The 24175-nt window shown below is 43.6% G+C and overlaps 1 protein-coding gene across 4 annotated transcripts in view; it reads right to left on the reverse strand.

The window, feature by feature from the left end:
* Positions 1–24175, reverse strand: part of OSBPL5 (oxysterol binding protein like 5) — a 125183-nt gene that overhangs the window by 55737 nt on the left and 45271 nt on the right. For all 4 annotated transcript variants that reach the window (XR_013637432.1, XM_078863638.1, XM_078863637.1 and 1 more), the window contains exons 2-3: positions 15583–15741; positions 8579–8643 (exon numbers count right to left, since the gene is read on the reverse strand). Coding sequence is in view for 3 of the 4 variants with exons in the window: in XM_078863638.1 (XP_078719764.1) it covers positions 8579–8643; positions 15583–15718 (201 nt within the window). In the remaining variant the exon portion in view is untranslated. The remainder of the gene's footprint in view (positions 1–8578; positions 8644–15582; positions 15742–24175) is intronic.

Raw genomic sequence — 24175 nt, forward strand, 5'->3', positions numbered from 1 at the left:
GCGTCAGGGTCGAACCCACGACCTCCTGCATACCAGGCGAGCGAGTGAACATCTCACCACTGCGGACTCCAACTGTGCCGTGTAAAGTCCGGTAGAGATACCTGAGGCTCAGACAGGTATCCGTAATGAGACTAAATTGACGAGTCTTTGGAGAGCGTCAGGATTTGGAACTAGCATCTTGAGTTTGATTTCCGGCCATGTCCAATGTTGGTGGCGAGTGATATCTCACCCCAGCTTTGGGTATCCTCCTTCACCAACCAGTACTGGCCAGCAGCGTGAGATGTGGTCAAATAATACCACGACCTTCACAGTGTTAGAAGACCTTCATTAAACAGTGGAATAACAGTGGGCTATAAATTACGTTTTTTAAAAATATATAAGTATTGACATCTGCAAAAAGAAATTTGGCACATGTTAGCACACTGCTCTGCAAACACGGCTGACATCAGTGACCAGTGTGAAGATGTATGGTGAACCAACCCCCTTGATCGACACTGCATCGGGATAACTTCATCCATCAGTTGATTAACAAAGGGATAAGATTACTCTTGTTAATGTACTACGATTGTTTAATACGAATTAGTACGTAATATTCGAGCAAAGTCCTCCTGGAAAGTTTTCCCGAATGAAAGTTACAAATATTCTCCTTTGGTATTATATAGAGTAGGCTCTAAGATGGGATTGAGAAACGGACTAATGACCAGCTGCCTGACTGCTGATGAGACCCAGATGGTCAAAATCAGTCTAGAGTTTTCCCGCTTAAATAAATACCAGAGGTCGCAACCGGGTACCCGATACCCGTACCCTACCCAATACCCGGCTACCCGTACCCAGCCGGGTACGGGTACCCGTTTGCGACCCTGGTGCGGCCGGGTACGGGTAGGCCGTGAGTCACTGGTGAGTAACCGTATGTCACTCATTTCCCAACGTCTTGTCTCTTCTCACAATTCAAGTTCCTAGAATCAACCCACCCGCGCCTGCAACATGGCTTCATCCCAGAGGTCGCAATCAGGAACCCGATACCCGTACCCTACCCGTACCCGGCCGGGTACGGGTAGGGTACGGGTATGGCCGGGTACGGGTACCCGTTTGCGACCCTGGTGCGGCCGGGTACGGGTATGGGTAAGGAATCAAAACCCGTTTGCGACCTCTGATAAATACTGCTGGATAGTATTTGTACAGAACGCCAATAGGCTGATAGACTAAACCATACACTGTACATTTGACGTGGGGCTATAGAACAGAGTTATTCTCTTCTTGGTTCTTTCGGTAAAGTCACGTAGAATGGAAATGTCTTATCGACAGACCTGTTCTTCACCTGAGGACGGCTGCTTGCGTTGTGGCCGAAACGTCGTGAGAATTATTTGATTATGTTTTCTTTTTATTATTTTATTATTTCCATTCTACGTGACTTTACCAAAAGAACCAAGAAGATGAATCCCTGCAGTCACGAAAGCTTTAAATCGAGAGTTATTCTCGTATTTGCTTGGGACTCAATAGAGCCACAAGAGGTCAGCTGTTGACAGTTGAAGCAGAAGACACAACGAATAAATACAAACAAAATGAGCAATTCGTTTTTTTTAGCTGATGGCTTTACATTTAAACGCGTGAATATTTCACGTGAGAAGCAGAGTCTATATGCCTGAAACAAGAAGCCTATCGGTGTTTATGTCCTCTCTTATTTATTCAGCAAATCATGGTCATTAGTGATGACGAATGAGCCTCTCTGTTGCAGAGCACTACATAATGAATTGCAAATATGTTTTTTACGTCCCACACATTGATACAACACCTGACGTGTGTGTTCACAAATCTCAAGGCACGTTTTGTAATTAGGCGTAACAATTGTGGTAATTATCAAGATGAGCATTTCATTATTGCGTTCAGAGGCAATTATTCTTCCTTTTTTCGGACGACAATTTTTGGGGATTACGAATTCATGTCGAGATTTGATATCCATGCGACTGCTTCAGGAGGTTATCGCGTGGATTCAGAGACAATCATCGACACATTGATACGGTCTGACAGTACTGAAGAAGATACGCATTTCAAATTGTATTATACAGGATAACTCCTCTTTTATTTGTGATGATGTGAGCGGCCAATATCACCGATCCTATTATTCGCTTGGTTATCCGTGAATTTAATCCACTTATCCACGGGATAAAATCACCGATAGTTGTGGATTACGTGAAGAAAAGGGCTGCATACGCATTCCACAAATGTAATATATTTCGATTTAAAGCTTTCGTGACTGCAGGGATTCATCTTCTTGGTTCTTTCGGTAAAGTCACGTAGAAGGAAAATAATACGCACTTCACGAGTAGTACTAATCGCATATCTGAATTTCCCATAAATATGCTAAATTAATCTTGATATGCAAATTATTTTGTCAAGACGCTCTTCGCTCCTCCACCCCAGCATAAATAGTCGCTCCAAGCCTGGGGCTTGCCATTCAGACTCTGCCTTCTCGACAGACCTGTTCTCCACCTGAAGACGGCTGCTTGCGTTGTGGCCGAAACGTCGTGAGAATTATTTTTTTATGTTTTATTTTTATTATTTTATTATTTCCTTCTACGTGACTTTACCGAAAGAACCAAGAAAAAATATAATATATTTGAGATCTAAAGACCTGTGCTGGGCAAACCGCTGTGAACTGTATGGTTATTATAAGCAATACGAATGTGTCCATAATCGAGGTTTTTGGGTTAGATCGCGTAAATATATAAATGTGCGTTAAATCCGCCACCACCCGACACAGCCAATAAGCAAGGTTTGTCATGTAAACAGAACGTGCCAATTCGTTACTAGTACAGCACACCGGTGTGTTGGAGAGTAAACCCACAACGTTTACAATTCGAGTACGACGTTTCTCCAGTAATTACAACACATTTTTACAACACATGACGTCACAAAGCTCAGCCCCCCCCCCCCCCCCAAATAAAAATGCTTCAAATCGCTTTAAACTATTGTCATTGTAGTGCGTATTTAATGTGGCGCTGCACTATGATGTTGTAGGAAAAACATTTATCAAAAAGTCTATTTAATTAAGTAGAACGTGTTGTCTATATTTATTTAAAGTTGCGCATTTTGACGTGACGTGATTTCTCACCCCCCCCCTCGTCACACATCGTTACAAATGTCTGACCCCCCCCCCCTAGGTGCGTGACGTCATTTATGGACGGCCCCTTAGTCTGGTATCTAATGTATCTCTATGGGGCTCTTTGCATCTGTATGGGTTTCTATGTGTATCTATGGGTACTCTACGGGTCTATGTGTCTCTACGCATCCCTACGCGTTCATAGAGATGCGTAGGAGACGCAGACAATATTTTCATCGTTGAAACTCTCTCCCCTGCCATCGAAGGCAATTCCGTTCAGCCGCTGTTGACAAAACGTTAAGCTGCAACCCAGCAGGTGGCAGTCGCCTGAGATCGTCGCACACAGCGACCCCAATCTCCCCAGACTGTGGGGGGGGGACGCGACGGGGGGGGAGTAAAACGCACCCCAGAACTTGTGCCCGGTATCAATAAGGTCTTTTGTTTGTTTGTTTTACAAACGCAGTCACACACAAAGACACGCTTGCCGGATGAAACCATTCGCCCCCAGATTTGGCTTTGGAATACAGATGGGGAGGGGGGGGAGGGGAGTGCGTCCTAAACAGGCAGAGAATAAGCAAGGTATACCAGAGGTGTGGACTCGAGTCATGCGACTTGGACTCGAGTCAGACTCGAGTCATGATTTTGATGACTTCAGACTCGACTTGGACTTGCCTCATCTTTGACTCGACTTGACTCGGGACTCGAGAGCAAAGACTTGAGACTTACTTGTGACTTGCATAACAATGACTTTGTCCCACCTCTGAGGTATACACACGTGTACATGCCACGCATTGAATACGTTGCCGAGTATCAGCAACTGATTGTGTTTTATAGGCAAAAGTCACCGGAATTAATAAGTCGGGTTTAAATCATAGGCTAATTCTCTATTTAACGCCTTTTTTTTGTTATTAAACCCCGTGGTGGCCGGTTGGCCTAGGATTCAGAGCACCGATCCTGGGCCCCTACGAATTTTGAGTTAAATTCGAGACAGACATCTGTGATTAAAGTATGACAATTAAGAATAGGTTTTACCCTTTCTGGCAATAAAACAGTTGTGTGAAGATGTTCAAACACCAAATAGAAAGATCACGACGTTTCGGGCGCAACACAAGCGTCCTTCTTCAGGTGGGGACAACGTTTTTTTTTATTTTTTGTTTTTTTTTTACCTACGTGACTTCACCGAAAAAAACAAAGAGTATGAATCCTTGCAGTCACGAAAGCTTCAAATCTACAACGAAATAAAAACATTTTGCAAGGAATCATGTCTGCATTAACCACCCACGATACTTGTGGTGAACAAAGAAGGCTGCCTCACTGGTGTAGGCCAATCAGTTAAAAAAAATGCACATGTTATCAGAGTTTGTGTGTTCACCACAAGTGCGGGTGGTTAATGCAGATTTGATTCCTTGCAAAACGTTTCTATTCGGTGTTTGAACTTCTTAACACCTGTCTTATTGCCTAAAAGGGTCAAAGCTACTCTTAATTTTCATAATTTGATACTGGCGACAAGGTCCCATGATACATGTGATTAAACCATGTTCTCAAGTGTGGTGAGTTGATGGCCACCTTTACGGCCATTGTACCACTGCATCTGTCACTTACGTTGGCTACGTTCTAGCCCTGAGACGTAGAATAAGAAAAGATTGGTGCATACCTGTCAACCCCTTATCAGTGCCTAGCTTATTACAGACCAATTCAGACCTTAGTGGTCACCTCGTGCCCCTTATACATCTCAAAGTTCATCCGAAAAAGTCCCATCACGAGGGAGAAACACAAACAAATACAATTTGTTTTTGCCCGTACTGAAACGGCTGTACGCCGTTTTGACCTGAACACTCAATTTCCCTGTCCAAAAATATTGGAAAACCGTATGGGTTGACAGGTATGTTGTATTTCGATTTAAAGCTTTCGTGACTGCAGGGATTCATCTTCTTGGTTCTTTCGGTAAAGTCACGTAGAATGGAAATAATAAAATAATAAAAATAAAACATTATTAAATAATTTTATCATGTAATAAATAAAACATAATAAAGTAAATTTATTAAGTTTTATTTTTATTATTTTATTATTTCCATTCTACGTGACTTTACCGAAAGAACCAAGAAGAGGTATGTTGTACTCAGATTGAAAATGTTGTAGATTTGCTCTCCAACACACAACTGGTGTGCTGTACTAGCAACACATTGGCATGTTCGGTTTACGTGACAAACCTTACTAATTGGCTGTTTCGCGTGGTGGCGGGTTTAACGACACGTTTATATTTACGCGATATAATCCCAAAAAAAAATCGGTATTATGGATGTTGGTGTGATTGACATGTGACGTACAAATCTTTGCAGGGCGTATTAACTGTGCGTCCCTCTAGTGTGGAGAAAGACTCCGACTAAAGTGACTTCATAAACAGTTCAGTGACATACTCTTTGGTTCTTTCGGTAAAGTCATGTCGGTATAAAATATAATAAATTTTGTGATTTAATTTATTTTATTTTTTATCTACGTGACTTTACCGAAAGAACCAAAGAGTATGGATCCCTGCAGTCACGAAAATTTCAAATCTGGAGTTCAGTGACGCTTTGCCAGGGCTGTTCTGTATGACTCACAGTGATGCACTGCTGGCTGCAGAGTTCCGAACGGAGGTGTCTTTGTATCGTAGCATATGCCTGATGGAACAATTGTAAAATATCTTCATGGTTTTTTTCGGTAAAGTCACGTAGAAGGGAAGTAATAAAACAATAAAAATAAAACACAATAAAATAATTCTCACGACGTTTCGGCTACAACGCAAGCAGCCGTCTTCAGGTGAAGAATGAGACACTACCAAGCTAGGAGCTTATATATAAGCTCAGCTTGAAGACGGCTGCTTGCGTTGTAGCCGAAACGTCGTGAGAATTATTTTATTGTGTTTTATTTTTATTGTTTTATTACTTCCCTTCTACGTGACTTTACCGAAAAAACCAAGAAGATGAATCCCTGCAGTCACGAAAGCTTTCAATCGAAATTTAATTGTAAAATACTTACGCATTCTAGCCTCACGGAGTCTGTCCACATCCCTGGCATGTTGTACAAAACTAAACTATTACTATCTTCAAGAACGGTTCAAGGAATACATATTCTGGGCGCCACGGTGGCTAGGAGATGTTAACTACCTCGCCTGGTATACAGGAGGCCGTGGGTTCGATCCCGACCCTGACGGCTGCTGTACATTTGAAGTTTGCATGTTCTCCCCGTGGTCACGTGGATATTTCTCCGGGTCCTCCGTTTTTTTCCCTCCACATTTAGAATCAACATCACTCGTTTCAGGTATTTGGCTGCAATAAATTTGGACATGATGAGCCAATTCGTTGAGCTATCATCTGTGATAACCAGGTCGCTTGTGAGAAAAGAGCTATATAGCTCAGTGGGCCTTACCTGGTAAAAGAAAACATAGTTTAGTTTTATAGTTTTATATAATTCTCCAGTCTTTCACTTGCGTCCCTCCGACAGATGTCTCCGGTATCTCGATTTGTCGAGCAAATGCGTCGTTCCGTGCCCTTATCCGCCAATTGTTTTGCCCACATTTATCATTTAGCCCAACGTTGCAGCCTTCTCTATTAAATTCCATCAACGTGTGATGCGATCCACCTTGCAATTACATCAAGCAATTATATAAGCACTCAAGAAGTGAAACACATAGTCTTGCACTAAGAATAAATAAATGCATAGACGGGCATAGCATTTGCACACATCACTAATGTATGTGCACGCTGCTATTTATGGAGCTGCAATTATCAATGTGCATGTCCTTTCCGGACCGACCCGGCGGATGGCGCAGCAGTCCGGCATCCCCCCGGTGGTAATCACATCAATGACATATTGTCCTTGCACCCAGTGTCTATTGATGTACGTAATAGCGATTTTCCTCCACTGTCACAGACGGGCTTGTGTTAACCTCCGACACTATTAATTCTAAACAAAGATGGAAAATTAACCATGGGCCTAATTGCGGGGTTTTCATGCTGCTGTCATTGGACCATGCGTATGCTATTTCCATTTGCGCATTACATATTTTGACCTTTTAATAATTTTGACGAAGTTTGTAAAATGTATTTCCTACCTATCCCGTTACTGGTATAAGAGCCCTCTCAAGTGGGCATTTGGCCTACTCTTCCATGCTGGCGAGACATATTTAAAGAGGTGAGAGTACCCCGACTCTACCCTGCCACACGTAACCTGTCGATTGACTAACGGTGGTGTACCCACAATGCAGCTGGTCAGATGTGGGTGGACGGGATTCAAGAAATTCGCATCATTGTTTCCACTTGCCGCCCCTAGAGATCAAATTGGACCGGCAACCTCTGGATGTTTGCAGCGGTGAGCATTGGCGACTCTAGTGCACTGATGAGTCCTCATGAGGAAGAAACTGGTCTACAGTTGTCCCTCCCTCTCTCTGTTTCACGACTGCCCATCGGATCACATTTGCTCAAATTGATTTGATCGTGATCTGTTTGTAAGTACGTATGTTGAACTTCTTTCACACCGTACTAAACCAACCGCTCTAATCTTGTCTTAGATCAGAGATCTCTTGTCTAGTCTTGCATGCTAGCTCCGAGATCTAAGACAAGAGTGCCACACTGCAGTTATTTTGTATCTCTTGATGGTTTTTGCATAATGCACAAGGCTGAGTGCTTTTTTGTGCATGTGCCTCTGCGTTATTGAAACTATTTACGTTTTCTAGCCTGCACTGAGTTGGTTGTTACGATAAAGTTGCTTGCCATTTACAAGATTTTATTAATTTCTGGATTGTAATTCCTCTGCGATAGCTAGTACAGCAAGACAACATCTGTCTCAAATTGAAATTCGTCATTTTATCTTGCATCATGGAATTTCCATCTTTGTGGCTGTTACATTCATTGTATACATGATAGGCCCGTGAAGATACATACGTCATTTTGATTGGAACCATTTGTCCCACGAATGACGCATGCGTTGACTCAATTGTGCCGCGTGAGAATCGAACTTTACAATTATACAGATCACACGCTCGCGTTCCACGGAGGCTAAACGGAGAAAACAAAAAAAACGTTCAACACACATAGAGGAAAACGAGAACAAATACAAACATCGGTGCCAAAAAACGAGACAAAAGAGAATATACATCCTTCGTACAAATCGTGAGGTCCCAATTCATGTCTATACAATCACATGGTGGTGCAATGGGGGCCTGGAGGGCGCCGCGGATGGAGCGGGGTGGGTTGCCGATGGATCGTTACAGCGTAATGAACGAGGTCACTGTTGTTTTTGGCTGGAGAGACGAGAGAGAGAGAGAGATTGTGGAACGTCCATCTATTTCCGTAGCCGTCACCGACCGCCAGCTCTGTGACCAGTTAGAAGTTTTCTCCATTAGGATCGCGAGGCACCCGGGGAGCCATCCGCTGAGTGTGCACAGGGCATCACGTGTGGTGAGTGATGCCGAGAGGGCTCTGACCACCTTTATCTTACCTTACTTTTGGAGATGGTGAGTGGCGTGAGGTCTTTGGGTATCAACGTGCCCTTATCTTTATCCACTTCAGGAAGGTGACGTCAAGAAGAGAAGACAACATTGCACACATGAGCATGCGATATACGATGTGATTATTCTTCTTGGTTCTTTCGGTAAAGTCACGTAGAAGGGAAATAATTAAATTATTATAAATATTATATAATAAAATAAATCTCGGAGATTTTGTTTTATTATGTTTTATTTTTATTATTATTTTCTTATGTTTTATTTTTATTATTATTTTATTATGTTTTATTTTTATTATTTTATTACTTCCCTTCTACGTGACTTTACCGAAAGAACCAAGAAGATGAATCCCTGCAGTCACGAAAGCTTTAAATCGAGATGTGATTATTCCGACACTTTCCCACTCTACCTCTCTGGCCTGTAATGTTGCTTGAAACGCTACCAATTATATAATATTCCTTTTAAGTCCACCGTGTTACTGATGAATTCGATTTAAGTGGTTTTTGTTATTTGTTCTTGTACACCACTGCCAATGCATTATCACACCAACATATGTATCCCATTACAAGTAAGAACATTATACTTATTGCCTTCTGTTAATCCACTGCTGGACGAAGGCCCCTTCTTACACCTTGGCGTTGTTTGACCGTACGTCACCATGCTGGTTATTTGTGAGTTGGTGAAGGTGGGGGACAGGAATTGTTCGTCAGTCACTTGCCACTTGATGATTCAATCTCAGGTTACCGGTTCCACAGCGCAAGCTGTGCTGACCACCACGCCAGTGCTCCGCCCACAGGTTTGTAAATGTTGTGGATTTGCTCTCCAACACACAACCGGTGTGCTGTACTAGTAACGAATTGGCATGTTCTGTTTACGTGACAAACCTTACTAATTGGCTGTGTCGGGTGGTGGTGGGTTTAACGGAACATTTAGATATTTACGCGATCTAACCCAACGAAACCCTACATTAAGGTAGAAGAGACTTCTGCAGGGTGAATAGCATTGCGCCCTCCCAGTGTTGTTGAAGGACGTCTCTTCCACGTGTAATGTTCCCCCCCCCCCCTTGTTTTTTAGCCCCCCTCACTCACTCACGTACGCAGCAGCAGCGACAGCAGCAGCGGCACTTTCACGCGAGGAGAGAATTGAGTTGTAGATTGGCACGTGCTTTGTGCGTGTGTGACACGCGCAAGATGACCCTCTGACCCTTTAATCGGAGAACTGAAGTTGCAAAGCGGATTACGAGGACAGCGAAGGCGAGCGTGAGGGTTTTGGACAGGTGGCCTTTCGCTGTTGTGTATATATATACAATCTGCCTGATTTAATCCAGTAATGGACCAAGGCATCCCCCATGCCTCGTCATTCATGGAGGTTTCTCTTTTGACTATACTTCACCATTTTGGTCAGTGCAGGTTTGTTTGCGAGCTCTGGGCTGGTTGAGATATTACTCGCCACCGAAGTTTGCCATCGCCTGGAACACAACTCGGGGGTTGCCAGGTTCATAGCGCAGCATGCTAAACACTGTGCCACCACTCCAATCCTGGTGAATACGTGAACACAAAACACGGCAAATGCTCCGTCTGAGATATTGTGCTGTCCTGTGAAGCGAAAATCCAGTTGCTTTCTCGGTACAGAATGTGAAATTTACATCACGTTCGGATGTGCACTCATAATTCTTATTTGTTACTGGTCTCTGATCCATTTATCTGAATAGCATGTCTAACCTCGTGAAAACTAATTGGTGCACAAGCAACATTCACAAAAAACAACTCCACTCGTCGTAATGCAATACCCAGAACTGTGTTTCTGCGGCGAAAATTTTTTTTGGACACTTACCAAATGGCTTTTTACAATGTGTGCATTATCAGATTAATTATAATCTACTTTAGTGTGCGCGGAGAGAGGCCACGCCAGTTCACGCGCTGCGCTGTGAGTTAAACCACCTGAGTTTCATTCCCATCCACGGCTAAGATCAGTGGCAAGGGATATCAGTCCAGTTCCTGCTCAACCCCGACTCCTCACCCGCCTCCCCCGACCCCACTACGTTCGCTAACCCACACTGACCACTCCGGTGAAGTATGGTCAAAACCCCCCACTTAATTCACTCGGCATGGGAAGGCCTTCATCAATGAGTGAATTGAGAAGATTTTAATTGTGATTTATTTGCTATAATATACTGCACATTCCAGCTGTTACTGTTTCGTTTATCATAAAGAAAATGACCATGGTGATTTTCTTGTACAGTAATGGGCTTGAACAAGACTATAGTTACGGTGAGAGTGAGCGCCCGTTATGTCCCTGCATAATTGGATGAATGAGGAACTCCTTAAGCGAGATGCTTGTGAAAAAAACAACGAGGTAACAGATCTACCAAGCTTCGTCCACGAGGCAAGTCTGCCGTGTCACGCTACTTGGCTACCGTTGAGGCAGAAGCCTCGGTAATTGGGCATCGTGCTGGCGATGCAAAGCGACTTTCTGTTTCTAGGCAGCTAAAGGCCTTCTCCAGCAGAGGTTTCAGTTTTTTTTTTCACCACGTCATTGGGTTTGAGTTTTAGCCGAGTCGCCGTTTAGTCACAGGACGAGTTGTTTTGAGAGGACGTAAAGAACGTGTGGTGCCTGAGGAGCAACAGGTGGCTTGAAGGGACACGGGGAGCTCTGGGAAACTAGGGGATATAAAATGGGGCTCATCAACTGATTTTTGGGTTAGGTGTCATGGAGTGTTTGTCACACAACAATCTGAGCTGGCCTGGTAATGCAATGCGGTTGGAAGCCACAAATGTGGATTGGGTTTCACTTGCAGCTCATTTGTCTGATAAATTGGCTATGTGCAGCAACTTTCCTCCCTTTAAAGGACAAATGAGGCCTAAATAAGAAACCATACATGTGTAGTGGTGTATTGACATGGACACTTTTGGCTTTTCTCCTGTGTCACTTTATTACTTCGCATCCCGTGTGGATGCTCCTCACATGAACACAACGCACCCTTGCTCCGAACTCCCTCTCTCTATACTCCACTATCCTGTCACTCTACACTCCACTAGCCTGTCACTTACTACTCCACTAGCCTGTCACTCTCCTCTCACACCTCCACCCTCGTCCTTGCCCCCAGCGGGGGATCAGCCAACACCGCTGGGCAGGACGAGGTGTGGAGGGCGAGGTCCCAGGCTTCTTCTCCCCGGCTCTTGTCCTCTTCGTTCCTTCAGCTCCAACCAACAACAACCCGTGTGGCTCCACACACACACCTTATATCCCCCTCCTCAGTAAGGGTCCTCAGTTACCCCCATTAAGCTGGCGCCTCAGCGGCGCCTCCTGCACATGCTCTCTCCCTCTTATCGCCTCCATCTCCCGCCTCTCCGGCGCCTACCCCGTGTTCCCACGCTCGCACCTGCCTGTCCCCAAATGCACCCGCTTCATTACTGCTCCTCCCCCTAATTGCTGGCGCCTCTCTGGCGGCTACTCCACGTCTTGACGCTCGCACCTGCTCGCCCTCAAATGCACCCGCTGTTTGCTAACCCCGCGCGTTACGCCACTACACATGTTTTTGACGCAGAAAATTGGCAGCAATTTATGATATAAGAAACCCCAGTCCGTGTAATTGATTGTATTAATAGAGATTCTTATTTGGTGCTTTAAAAATAGACATATATATAGTGTAGAGTGGCGCGTTGTGCACCAGGCTGTACGTACTTGGAGCTCTAAGTGTGATTCCCAGTCACGGCTGACCTCAGTGGCGAGTGATATCTGAACTTGTCCTGGCCCCCCTCGCTTTCACTGACCCACACTGTTCGTTGCAGTGAAGTATGGTTAAACAATCCCCTATGCCCGACATGGTTAGGGTCGGCCTTAACCCAGTAGCAGAATAACGAATGGGTGTACATTTCTATATTATTTATACGGGGGACCCGCATTGCATTTCAATTGATGGGATTTGACATGGTCCCAAGTACCTGGGAAGTGGAAATTGGTTTTCCAAATATAATTTTCAATCAGAAAAAGGCATTGTTCTTTTCTCTAGAGGCACCTGGGACCCATTTGGCAAAAACGGGAGCAGATCCTTGCCCCAGCAAACATATATTTTGTACTTTGTTAATGCGAGGCATTATGCCTCGTTTTTTTACCAAATGCAATCGTGTTAAGAGGTTTTCAAATACCGGATTGCATACTAGATGAGTCTTTTTTATGCATAAGCTTGAGTGTTTTTCAGGATTTAGGTCATTAATAATTCTAGTACAGCAGTTATTTTTGTAAATTAAATACGCATACAAATATGGTCATCCGTATTGTCAAATAAATAAATGCGGATAGAGAGCGCGCGTTGCGTTACATGCATGCGTCGCATATATAATAATAATCATCATCAGCCATGGTTAGTCCACTGCTGGATGAAGGCCTCCCTAAGTGGCCACAATCCAATGCAATCCTCACGATAAGAAATTCACCCAGCACCTCGCAGTGGACATCCTCTGTCGGGCGTGTTGCATTCCTTAGCTGCTACTCCGTCGATTTAAAGCTTTCGTGACTGCAGGGATTCATCTTCTTGGTTCTTTCGGTAAAGTCACGTAGAATGGAAATAATAAAATAATAAAAATAAACATAATAAAATAAAATGTTATTATATTCTTTTATTATGTAATATTTTTATTATTATTTTATTATTTCCATAAAATAATAAAATATACGTTGAATGGAAATAATAAAATTAAAAAATACAACATAATAAAATAATAGAAAAATTTTATTATATTACTTTATTATGTTGTATTTTTATTATTATTTTATTATTTGCATTCTACGTATATTATTTTATTATTTTATTTTATTGTGTTTTATTTTTATTATTTTATCATTTCCATTCTACGTGACTTTACCGAAAGAACCAAGGAGATGCTACTCCGTCGTTATTCTTGATCATCGGCCATCATCACTCCGTCTTGCCCTAGCCCACTTTTAATTTATAAAAACAGTTTGAGCTATGCGGTGTGTTCCCTAAGCCCACGTCTTCCTTTTTCTCTCTCTCTCGGTGTAATTCCGAGCGTGCGTCTCTCCTTGCTTCATTCTTCCGAACCATGTCATCAAGTGGTAGGATGCGCTGATTAAAAACGTTATCCTTTTGTCACATTGGTACGCTACTTTTCAATTACATATTTAGAAGACATTACATTTTATAGCATTCACAAACACAGTACACTAATATTTAACAACATTACTAATTCCCATTCAAATTGTTCAAACGTGGATATAATGGTTCAGGACGAACATTGTTTTTTTATAAGTGGACAAACGTTTTAACGATTTACTAAACGAATGTGTTGCTGCTGCGGTGTCTTTGGATAATGGGTCTGTGGAGACTGTTGGGGCGTACCATCCACATAACTTTAATTGGCCACAAAGCTACAATTTTTATCAATTAACACGACCCCCCCCCCAGCCGATCTCAAGCGACGAATTGAGAACATCGTACGGACAAAAGCGATTTGCACTTAGATTGATGCTCCGTACATAGAAACATCGTAAGCGATAACATTGCAGGGTACTAATGGATCTATGATGGCAAGTATAGTCGCAATTAAAGGACTGTACGTACAAATTGACGGTTGAATGGCAGCTGTTGTCATCAGCCCAGAAAGTGCTGCTGATAATCTTTCAAATGTCGGTTTAATTACGATGTCTGCACTTGGGATGTTTCCGCAAATATTGATCATGAGCATTTTAACAGACGTAAATTCCACACAGTTGCGTGCACTGTTATTTATGTCTAATGTATGAAATTTCACGTGGCATTTTAGTATCATGTACAGCCCCTTTGGTCCATATTTTAATGAACAAATATATATACACATATGTTACATTTAAATATTTAAAAAATGTCTATGCAAGTAAAAAAACTACAGCATATAGTTTTATTAGTAGCCTTTGCACACACAGCATAGAATATAAAGCCATTTCTATGTTTTTATAGGGAACGACCTTGCATCCAAAGTCATTTTTCTAAAAACTGGGATAAATTTTATGCAAACTGAATGACATTAAAAAAATACGTTTGGGGAAATCCTTAAGAACAATTTGTTCGGTTTTTAACAGAGTAGACAACTTCCACTAAAATTCCATCTAAATTGGATTATCTTTGTGCGAGTTATCGCATAACCTTGCTACAGAGAGGGCAGGCAGATAGAGACGGACAGAGCTAACGCATTAACGCTTTCAACATCAGCTGGACAGCATTAAAAACGCGCGGATGAGAGGTGCGTTAATTCACAATTCACGCGTACGTTGAAAGGGAACCTTTCCCCAAACCCGCACGGACCAGGGCGATGAAGTATAACCCCGCAGCTCATGCGGCCTAAGGGAGGTTTTCATGCGGCAGTGGATTCTCGAAAGGGGCCCTACGTGCACTGCAAATTTTGCAAATCAACTCCAATTCATAAGAAAGCGCAACAATAATAAAGTCGAGTGTCTTCAAGGTCAAGCAAGAGTTGAGTGCCGCTGGTCTCCCTTGAGAGTCCTGAGCTTGGTGATGAAGGTTCCACATTGCTATGCGCGCATGGCAGTCGTCTTCTCTCTCGAGACAACGACTGTTGTGATCGTACAAAGGACAGAGGTGCAGCCCTGCAATTGCTTGCTCACGCCGCTGCTCGCTGAAGGGCCTCCACTCGGGAAAGCTCTGCAGAGCCCCCCCTCTAGAGGGTATTTGACCATACGCCTCTCAGCTGGCCAGATGTTTTGGAAAATGTGAAAGTACCCATGCCTCATCCCAACCACAGGTGACCTTCCATTCGACTAACCGTAGTGTGTGCGCATGTGAATGGTTGACAGAGGCAATGGGTGGATTGAGTCAACTTGCCCAGCGTGCTTTAAAACCGCTACGCCCGGTGCAGCGTCTAAACTGCACGGCGATAACCAACTGCCGCGATCGTTTCCCACGCGCAAGGCGATGGGAAGTTGTTTTGTTGTTGTTGCTGCTTGTTTGTTTGTTTATGATGCAGGGGCGGGTGGCTCTCACCTGGGCAGGGCAACGTGATCTCATTGTAGCCGCCGAAAGACGCATTTCTCACGAGCTTGCGGGAGGCGTGCTTTGGCGGAGACACGATGCCGGCGTAGAGAGAGAACCGACGCCGCTGAGCGCCCTCCTCCTTCATGGCAGGAGTGTTGCTCCGCGTGTCTGCGTGTGCGCGCGCGCGTGCCATGCGCGTGCGTGACACACAGAGCCAAGGGGAGGGGGGAAGAGGGAGTGCACGAGAATAAGGCGGCGGTGGGGGATGTGGGGATGGGTTTTTGGAAGGAGGCGGGCGGGGGGCAGAGGCAAATCGACACGAGGGAAGAAAATAACATTGAGCCTAGCACACAAGCCTTTGTCCCACACTTCAACGCACAGCGTCTTCTTCCGCAAGTTAACCCTTTCACCTGCGGAGTTGTTACATTTTCTGTTACCTATCTATGTGTTTTTTTTCTTCAATATTTACATTTCCGGTCATCTTCGCAGCGAATTTTTGCTGGGCCATCCAACAAAGACGGTCACCGCATCGCGCGGCGCTTTCAGATGCGCTTCTGCGGCCGTCTGGAACGCTCTTCCTTCCGATATTAGGAAGCCACCGGAGCTATGCACTTTTAAATCATCCAGATTGAAAAATAATTTCTGTAGAACTGCTTTTTGTGTTTATTTTGTTGTCCTTCCCCCGCACATCCGATTAGCAGGGTCGGCTACGTACCTGTGTTAAAGAAATTCAACATACATCTGTGTTTGGACAATGGTCTTGCTTCAGCGATGGACCATTAAGCCAATATTTTTTGTCTATCTACTATACACATCACAGATATATTTTTCAGTCTCATGATTGACTTGTTAGACAATACATACATAATTAACTTTGCAATATTATTATTTAGGTTACATGGATCCCTCTTGTTCTCTTCGTACTACTTTGTTTTGATTCAATTAATAATAATCACCACCACCATTAACACGAGTTCCATTTGTAGCATTTTTGTAGTCGCAGTTGCTTTCGAGTGATCATCCTGCAGACAGATGCTTCCTCTGGAACTGGACAGTGCGGTGGTGCAGTGTGTGGATGGCAGTCGCAAGGTTTGCGAGTTCAAAACCCCGGTCAGGGTTGTCGATCTCGTCTCTTGCTCCACACCTGAGGTTGCCAAATCGAGGAGGTCGACGGCGATTTGTCCTCTTGGATAGATTTGTCAGAGGAATGTGGAATTTTCTTCCGCTGGTTTCGTGGTTGTCAAGCGTGATATGAACGCTGACGCAATGACTCACGTGAGCGGGAGCCCAGGCAGAGGGCTGAGAGCGCACGTGCTTTAGAAGTGGCTCTCTGAGTGAGGCCCGGAAGTTAGATTCAATATCAAAGTCGCGTTATTCATTTGAATAGACCAATTTATTTCGTTGTTATTTTTAACCCTGATATTATATTCCTGTACTCTATAGTATTCTTGCACTCTTCGTTAATTACAATTGCTCAGCCCATCTGGGTCTTACTTTAAATGATGGTATCTGCTTAGACTTAGCTAGATGGCTATTTTAAATGCTTAGTTTGACCACACTGGCTGACCACACACTCCCATTTTTCAGTGCCGTTTTTTTTGAGCTTGCAACCTGTAAACTGAAAAGACGACTGCTGCTGCCATCTTCCACTGCATACAAGACAGCTGTGCTGGTCGCGAGTGCTTCACTGCCCAGACATTCCTCCTGTCACGCCATGAACCAGCGTCTTGGACACTGGGGGCCTCGGGCACCTCTTGAACGGAATCAACACGAGGTCGCGAGATGGAAAATACAAAATTAATATAAATAAGCGCCGAGGTTGTCCATCGACATTTACGGAATGGTCTGAGTTTTTTTTGGTTTGTATGCATCAGCCGGACGAATGATTGTTTTTATTATTATGATGCGTCTCAAATAAATTGTAAATGTTCACAAAACGGCCTTCATATATTTTGTTACTTTAATTAAAGAACCAAAGAGTATGGGTTCTTCTTTTCTTGGTAAAGTTTTGACGCAGTGCACCATTGTGGCCCCTTAACAGCATCGATTTGTGAGAAAAATAAAGCAATTTGATGCATGGAGGGACACACGTGAAACTGATTCTTTCATTTTGACTTGTTCTCAGAGAAAAAGGTCCACATTGCAGTTTCACAGCTCCAGAATTTCAATTGTTGCAGAATACAAGCATTCCTTGAAATACCCCTGGGAGTTATTACTTTATAACAGTGCCAAATGTAGCAAACTCGCCTTCTGCCCGTCCAAGGATAGGTGTATTGCAGTAAATCTGAAACTTGCAAGCGAAAAGCAGACCGTGACGTGATATGCATTGCATGAATGCGTGTGCAATTTGTAAGGGCGCGGTGACACAGACCTATTTCATTTTAAGGTTATAATCCCTTGTTCATCATGACGTCCTTTTTACTTTGATGTCTCAACAGCGTGACGGAGACCACGTGACGTGAGCGTTCTGCCTTTGTAGTGAGGGTTGTGAGTTGACGCCGAGGAGGGGGGAGGAGGCGCCTCGGCCCCCCCCCCATGTGGAGTGACGTCACCAGCTAATTATTAATGGGGGGGGGGCTGGTCGATGTGGAGTGACGTAACCTGTTCATGATTATTAATGAGGGGGGCTGGTCGACGTGGAGTGACGTCACGAGCGTTTCACACAGATATTATTGGCTCATTATAGTAGGTAATAATGGGGGGGGGGCGCGGTGTTCATTTGGAGGACGTCACCTGCTCATGAATATTAATGAGGGGATCTGATCGATGTGGAGTGACGCCACGAACGTTAAGGACAGACATTCCTGGGTGATTATAGTAGGTATAGCAGTGTTGGCCTGGCACACGTTTGAAACCATTGGCACGCAAAATGTGAGCAGCTTGATTGGGACCAATGGAAAGATGACTAATGCCTTTAAAACGATTTCAGTCGTACCATTCGTGGTGATGAAACCCGTGGCATGTTAAATACAATGTAGAGCTTCCCCTGTTATTGAAAAGGGTGTGGGTGGAGCAAAGGTAGACCTTTCTGTTAATCTTTCTCCTTTTAAATAATTACAGCTTAATAATAAATTATGCATCGTTTAAGAGCAGGTAGTGTTCAGGCCCGTCGTTATTTTAACACGTAGCGTAACCTTTTCATTAAGTGCCTTTGGGAAATCGCTCAAAGTTGCCTAGGTGCATGATGCCACTGACTTTCATGTTAAGCCATGACATTTACAACAACCAGAGATCGGGGTCAATGCATCAGTGAAGCCTGTTTTTTTTACTTTTCAGCGAGTCAATTACATTTCCATTTGTGGAGGGATGAGTAGCGGGTAATGGCACAGGGTGTCAGTGGGGACATCTAGACAGAGGGACACGGAGATACACACAGAGACAAATGGAAAGAGTGTTTAGAGACAGACACAAAGATCCCCCTATAGCCTTAACAGGCTGTTGGGGGTGTTGTTAGCGAGCAACTATGAAGGTCGGCACGGCACACAAGGTGGTGGGTGGCCAACACCACGCGCGACCGCCTTTGTCTCCCCAGTGGCGATGGTTACACACCACACTAGGCACTCATTTGAGACTGGACGACCTGGGGCAGGCCTAGGACCGGTTCAGATAATTGCCACTGGTGTTAGACTGTAAGCGGGAATCGAACCTGGGTCTCCAGGTTCCGAGTGCAGTGCACTAACCACGATGCCACCAGACACACATATACTGACACGCAGAGACACGCACAGACAAACGTTCAGGAACACAAAGACACAGAGAGAAAGCGGGAGAATTGAGAGAGAGGGTTTGTCAGTGGGGACTTCTAGACAGAAAAAAATAGAGAGAGAAACATACGGAGATAAACTTGAGACAAAGACACAGAGAGATGCAGACACCCAGGGATATTTAGGGAATGGAGGGGCACAGAGGCACAGACGGCGGCAGAGGGACAATTGAGAAAGAGGGCATCAATGGAGACGTCTCGACAGATAGACACCGAATCAGAGATAGAAGGAAATATAAGCGACAGACACAGAGAGACACAGACACCCAGAGACGCACAGATAAATGGAGGGGATACAGCGATTATAATTGAGAGACGGAGAGAGACAGTGTCAGCAAGGACGTCTGCACATGTCCACACTTTTCCAAAGCGTTCATCAACAGCGACGGCGCACCAATAAGCTGTTTTCTCTCGTGTCAAACTCTGTAGCAAGACAACAACCGCGAGCCCATCGAGTAAAACCGAAGCCTTCAGAATAATTCTAGATTTGAAGCTTTCGTGACTGCAAGGATTCATATTCTTAGGTTTTTTCTGTAAAATTCTTACCTACGTGACTTTACCGAAAATTAAAATTAATAAAAGTAAAATAAAAATACAATTATTTTTTATTTTATTTTTATTTTACTTTTATTAATTTTAATTTTTTACCTACGTGACTTTACCGAAAAAAACCTTCAGAATAACTCTGATATATCATAGGGTGCGTACACGTTGCATACAAATCTCTCAATGTGTTGGTCTCCTCCATGCAGTACAAGTAGTACGTTGATAACGGTGAAGCTGACGTTGACTGCAGTAACGCCGGTGTGGAGTGGGATATTAATTGATTTTCACTGTGGGGTGTACATTTTGTCGTGGGGGGTTGCCTTCGCCATGGCCACACGGGGCCTACCACTGTGAAGCTGTCGGCAAATAGTGTTTCATCCATCACTGCAGGCGAGCATCTTCGCCACACTAATTGGACAGTAGAACATCTTCAAACCTGGCAATACTGTGCTCTCACACTATGAGATCTCTTTTACCAGTGGCAAAATATAGGAGTAGGTTTTAACTCTTTTAAACTGGTGCAAAACTGACACCTTTATACAAGGCATCATGTTTGCAATGACCACAACACAAGTAGTCAAAAATGCAAACAAAAAGAAGCAACTCTGATAATGATAATAATATGCACTGTCCTTGAAGTTGATTGGTCCACACCCGAGACGGCTTTCTTTAGAGCCTAGTCCCCATAAAAGGGTAAAAACCTACTACTATATTTTGCCACTGGTAAAAGAGATCTCATAGTGTAAATGCTTACCCCGGGCTCTCAATACTCTGATATTGCACTGTGTTTGAGTTGTACGCCTTCTGGTGTCATCTGGTCCAACACCAATGGGGACTAGGCTCTAAAGAAAGCCGTCTCGGGTGTGGACCAATAAACTTCAAGGACAGTGCATATTATTACCATTATCAGAGTTGCTTCTTTTTGTTTGCATTTTTGACTACTTGTGTTGTGGTTATTGCAAACATGATGCCTTGTATAAAGGTGTCAGTTTTGTACCAGTTTAAAAGGGTAAAAACCTACTACAATACTGTGCTCTGTTTTTTTAATATTAGTGTGGCTCTCACTTGTGCACTAAGACCTAGGCAGTACATTGTGCCGTCTAGGTCTTAGTGCACAATCAAAGCCTACAGTCCGAGCATGGTCAGAGTTTAGCATCGACTAATGTGTGTGGGTTGCCCACCAAGGGTATTTGATAGTCCTGCTCAACCCTCAGGAAAAGGTTTCTCCCTCCTGGAATAAAGTGTCGCATAATGGCCTTCAGTAAAGACCAATCTATATTTATAATGTAACGCTTTAAAATAGTTTCACATTTTCATTCGAGACAATGTGTTTCCACGTGACTTTAATCAATAACCCATGATGTAATTGTAATGTGTAAAATGTGGTGGTTTAAATATTTGTAGTACATTTTAATACGTTTACTTGTTTTTTTGTATTAAAACATAGATTGCCCCTACCACAGAACCACTTAGGTGGCTTTGTAATAATACACACAGAATGCGTACATGCAAAGCAGGCAAGTATTTAATCTGAGCCAGGATGGAGGGAGAAAATACATGTTCAGCAGTTCCACTGCTGGATAATTGTTTTCCACTCGAGGACGACCGCTTGTGTTGCGATCGAAACGTCGTGATATATTACTTTTTTTATTTTGTTTTATTTTTCTACCTACGTGACTTTACCGAAAGAACCAACGGGTATGTTCATTGTGTCTGCAATAATTTAAAATGTATCTAGCATTTAGTGTTTACTCTCAAGCGTTTGTATAATAAAGATGTATTTGTTTCTCTCTCTCTCGGTAAGTTCGGGGAATTCGCATAAGTATCTGCGTTGCTAATTGTACATTCCCGGTATAGTTGAGCCATTCTGAAATGAATTTCAAACCGTGTTGTTGATTCCCCGATTGTGCGTACAATTCTCCGTGTTGGTTAAAGCGCTATTCTTGAATGCAAGATAATAACTTTGAATTTCAGTGATCTGTATTCCAACTAAAGATGTACTTTTTGGGGGCAAAATACACATTTTATTGTGGCAAAATATAAGTGGGGCACAAAGCAGGAGTGTTGCTGGAAATTGATGGTGCAATCTTTTTTTTTATGTTCCTTTGACATCGAAATTGATGTTGGCATTTCAAATACATCCTTGTCCATTTAAAAACGTGAAGTCATCGTTTGTGTCACACATTCCGCCCAAAATTGTTGTTCCACAAAACAAGGTGTCGGATGGGAAATTCACAACCTGTGTTTTTTTTTACAATTTTAGTCGATGTAAATAAGCAGATGAGATGGTGCTGTGATGTCGTGGTTAGCGACCTGGCTTGGCAATACGGAGGTCTCCGCTTCGATCTTCCAGTATGGCAAATTTATACAATTGATAAAAACATATCTGTCCAAGGCAGATGTTAACTCCCTCGCCTGGTATGCAGGAGGTCATGGCTTCTATCCCGGCCCTGATGGCTGCTGTATATTAAAAATGTTCACGTTCTCCCTGTGGTCACATGGAATTTTCTCCGCGTCCTCTGGTTTTTCCCTCCATTTTTAGAATCAACATCACGTGTTTCAGGTATTTGGCTGCAATAAATTTGGACATGATGAGCCACTTCGTTGAGCTATCATCTGTGACAACCAGGTCGCTTGTGAAAAAGAGCTATATAGCTCAGTGGGCCTTAACTGGTAAAATAAAAAATAATTGTTGAGTTTAGTCTTCGTCTTCCCAACAACATAATTGGGCACACCACAGTTAAATGATCGGCAGGTGGCATGTGGTGGGGTAAAATGTGGGTACTCCCCCCTTTTACGAGACGCCTGGCCAGCGTAGGCCAAATTCTCTCCAGAGAAGCCATCTAGAGAGATACCTCTCGTGAAGGCCCTAATGCGAACACACGCAGTTTCAGGGCTTGCACCTTTATCTTTTACAGTTGTAGACAGAAGCCATTAGACACCGTCACGAATTGCCGGTAATTTACAGCGAAGAAAGCCACCCATGTGCATTCAACATTTAATTGCTGACACTTTGCTTTCCATTTTTTTTGTGGCAATGGAGCCAGATGAAAATCCAATGCTTTTGAGCCAGCCCAGTCCATTAGGCTCCCAGTCTGTATCTCACTACGGAATAAATCACGGGGCTTAGTGCAGATGGCTTAGAGCCAATCTCACCTTAGTATTCCTGCTCACGTCGGGGCTTTCGCGCTTATTACGTTTTCCCTAATGCGCATATTTTGAAGCGTTAGTTGCGTATTATCGTATTTACATGCTTATCCATTTTTTTCTCCCAAATCCACTGCTTGATGTGGGTTGTGGGGGGTTATTTGACAACATTTTGCCATGCTGGTCAGTGCGGCGTTGTGAAGGAAAGAGAGAAATGATGTTGCACCATAGGACAGCACAACAAGAGACTTAGCCGTACTGCCCTCCGGTAACAATGTAGCTCACAGCAGCCTACAACACATGTCTCATGCACAACTCAAAATAATCATTCGCGTCACTTTGGAGAATAGAAATAACCAAACGGACACACGGACAATGTGTGTCTGTCTCTCCACGTAAAACAAAACAAAAAGTATTCCTTACACAACCCATCGGCCCCGTGGCCTTTTGGGAGTGAATTCTTTCAGCAGCATTGACTCCGCAGAAGCAAACCGGACGCATTTTACCACGCGGCGTCGCATCAGGAGAGGCAGGCTTGCTTCAGTGTCTGCTGATGCACTGCCAAGGACCCTCTTTAAGCACGGTGGTTGCCCATCTAAGTACTCTATAGACTCAAAAGCCTGCTTAGCTTTAACTTGCAAGATCTGACGGTATCGGCCGCATTCCGTGTGAATTGGCCGCGGACACTGCTGCAGGGAACATTAGCAAAAGAGCACAGCTGAACACAGCCCATTAAACGGTATGAATGCTATTTAACACAACTTTAACAATCAATCTGGCTCAATCCTTGCTCTTGTAAGAGTGACCTTCCCAAAGCACTGACACGTATAATGGCGTGTTAACTTTTAACACTCCTATTTCAAATGGGCCGAATAAAAATTACCCGGCCAGGTGGCTCAGTGGTCGAGTGAGCGGCTCGCATTCGGAAAGTTTTTTTGTTGTTCAAATCCTCGTTGGGATTTTATCGCAGCCCAGTGTCTTCCACAGCCAGTCCAGAACAAGTGTTCTTGATAATTGTTTTTTTACCCTTCTATCTGGCAACAAAACGGACACCTTCTTTTTACAAGGAGTCATGTTTGCATAGACCACAATACCTGCAGTCATAATGCAAACAAAAAACATAACTCTGATAATGTATGCACTGTC

Source organism: Lampetra fluviatilis, chromosome 16 (assembly GCF_964198595.1).
Source record: "Lampetra fluviatilis chromosome 16, kcLamFluv1.1, whole genome shotgun sequence".
NCBI classification, from domain to species: domain Eukaryota; kingdom Metazoa; phylum Chordata; class Hyperoartia; order Petromyzontiformes; family Petromyzontidae; genus Lampetra; species Lampetra fluviatilis.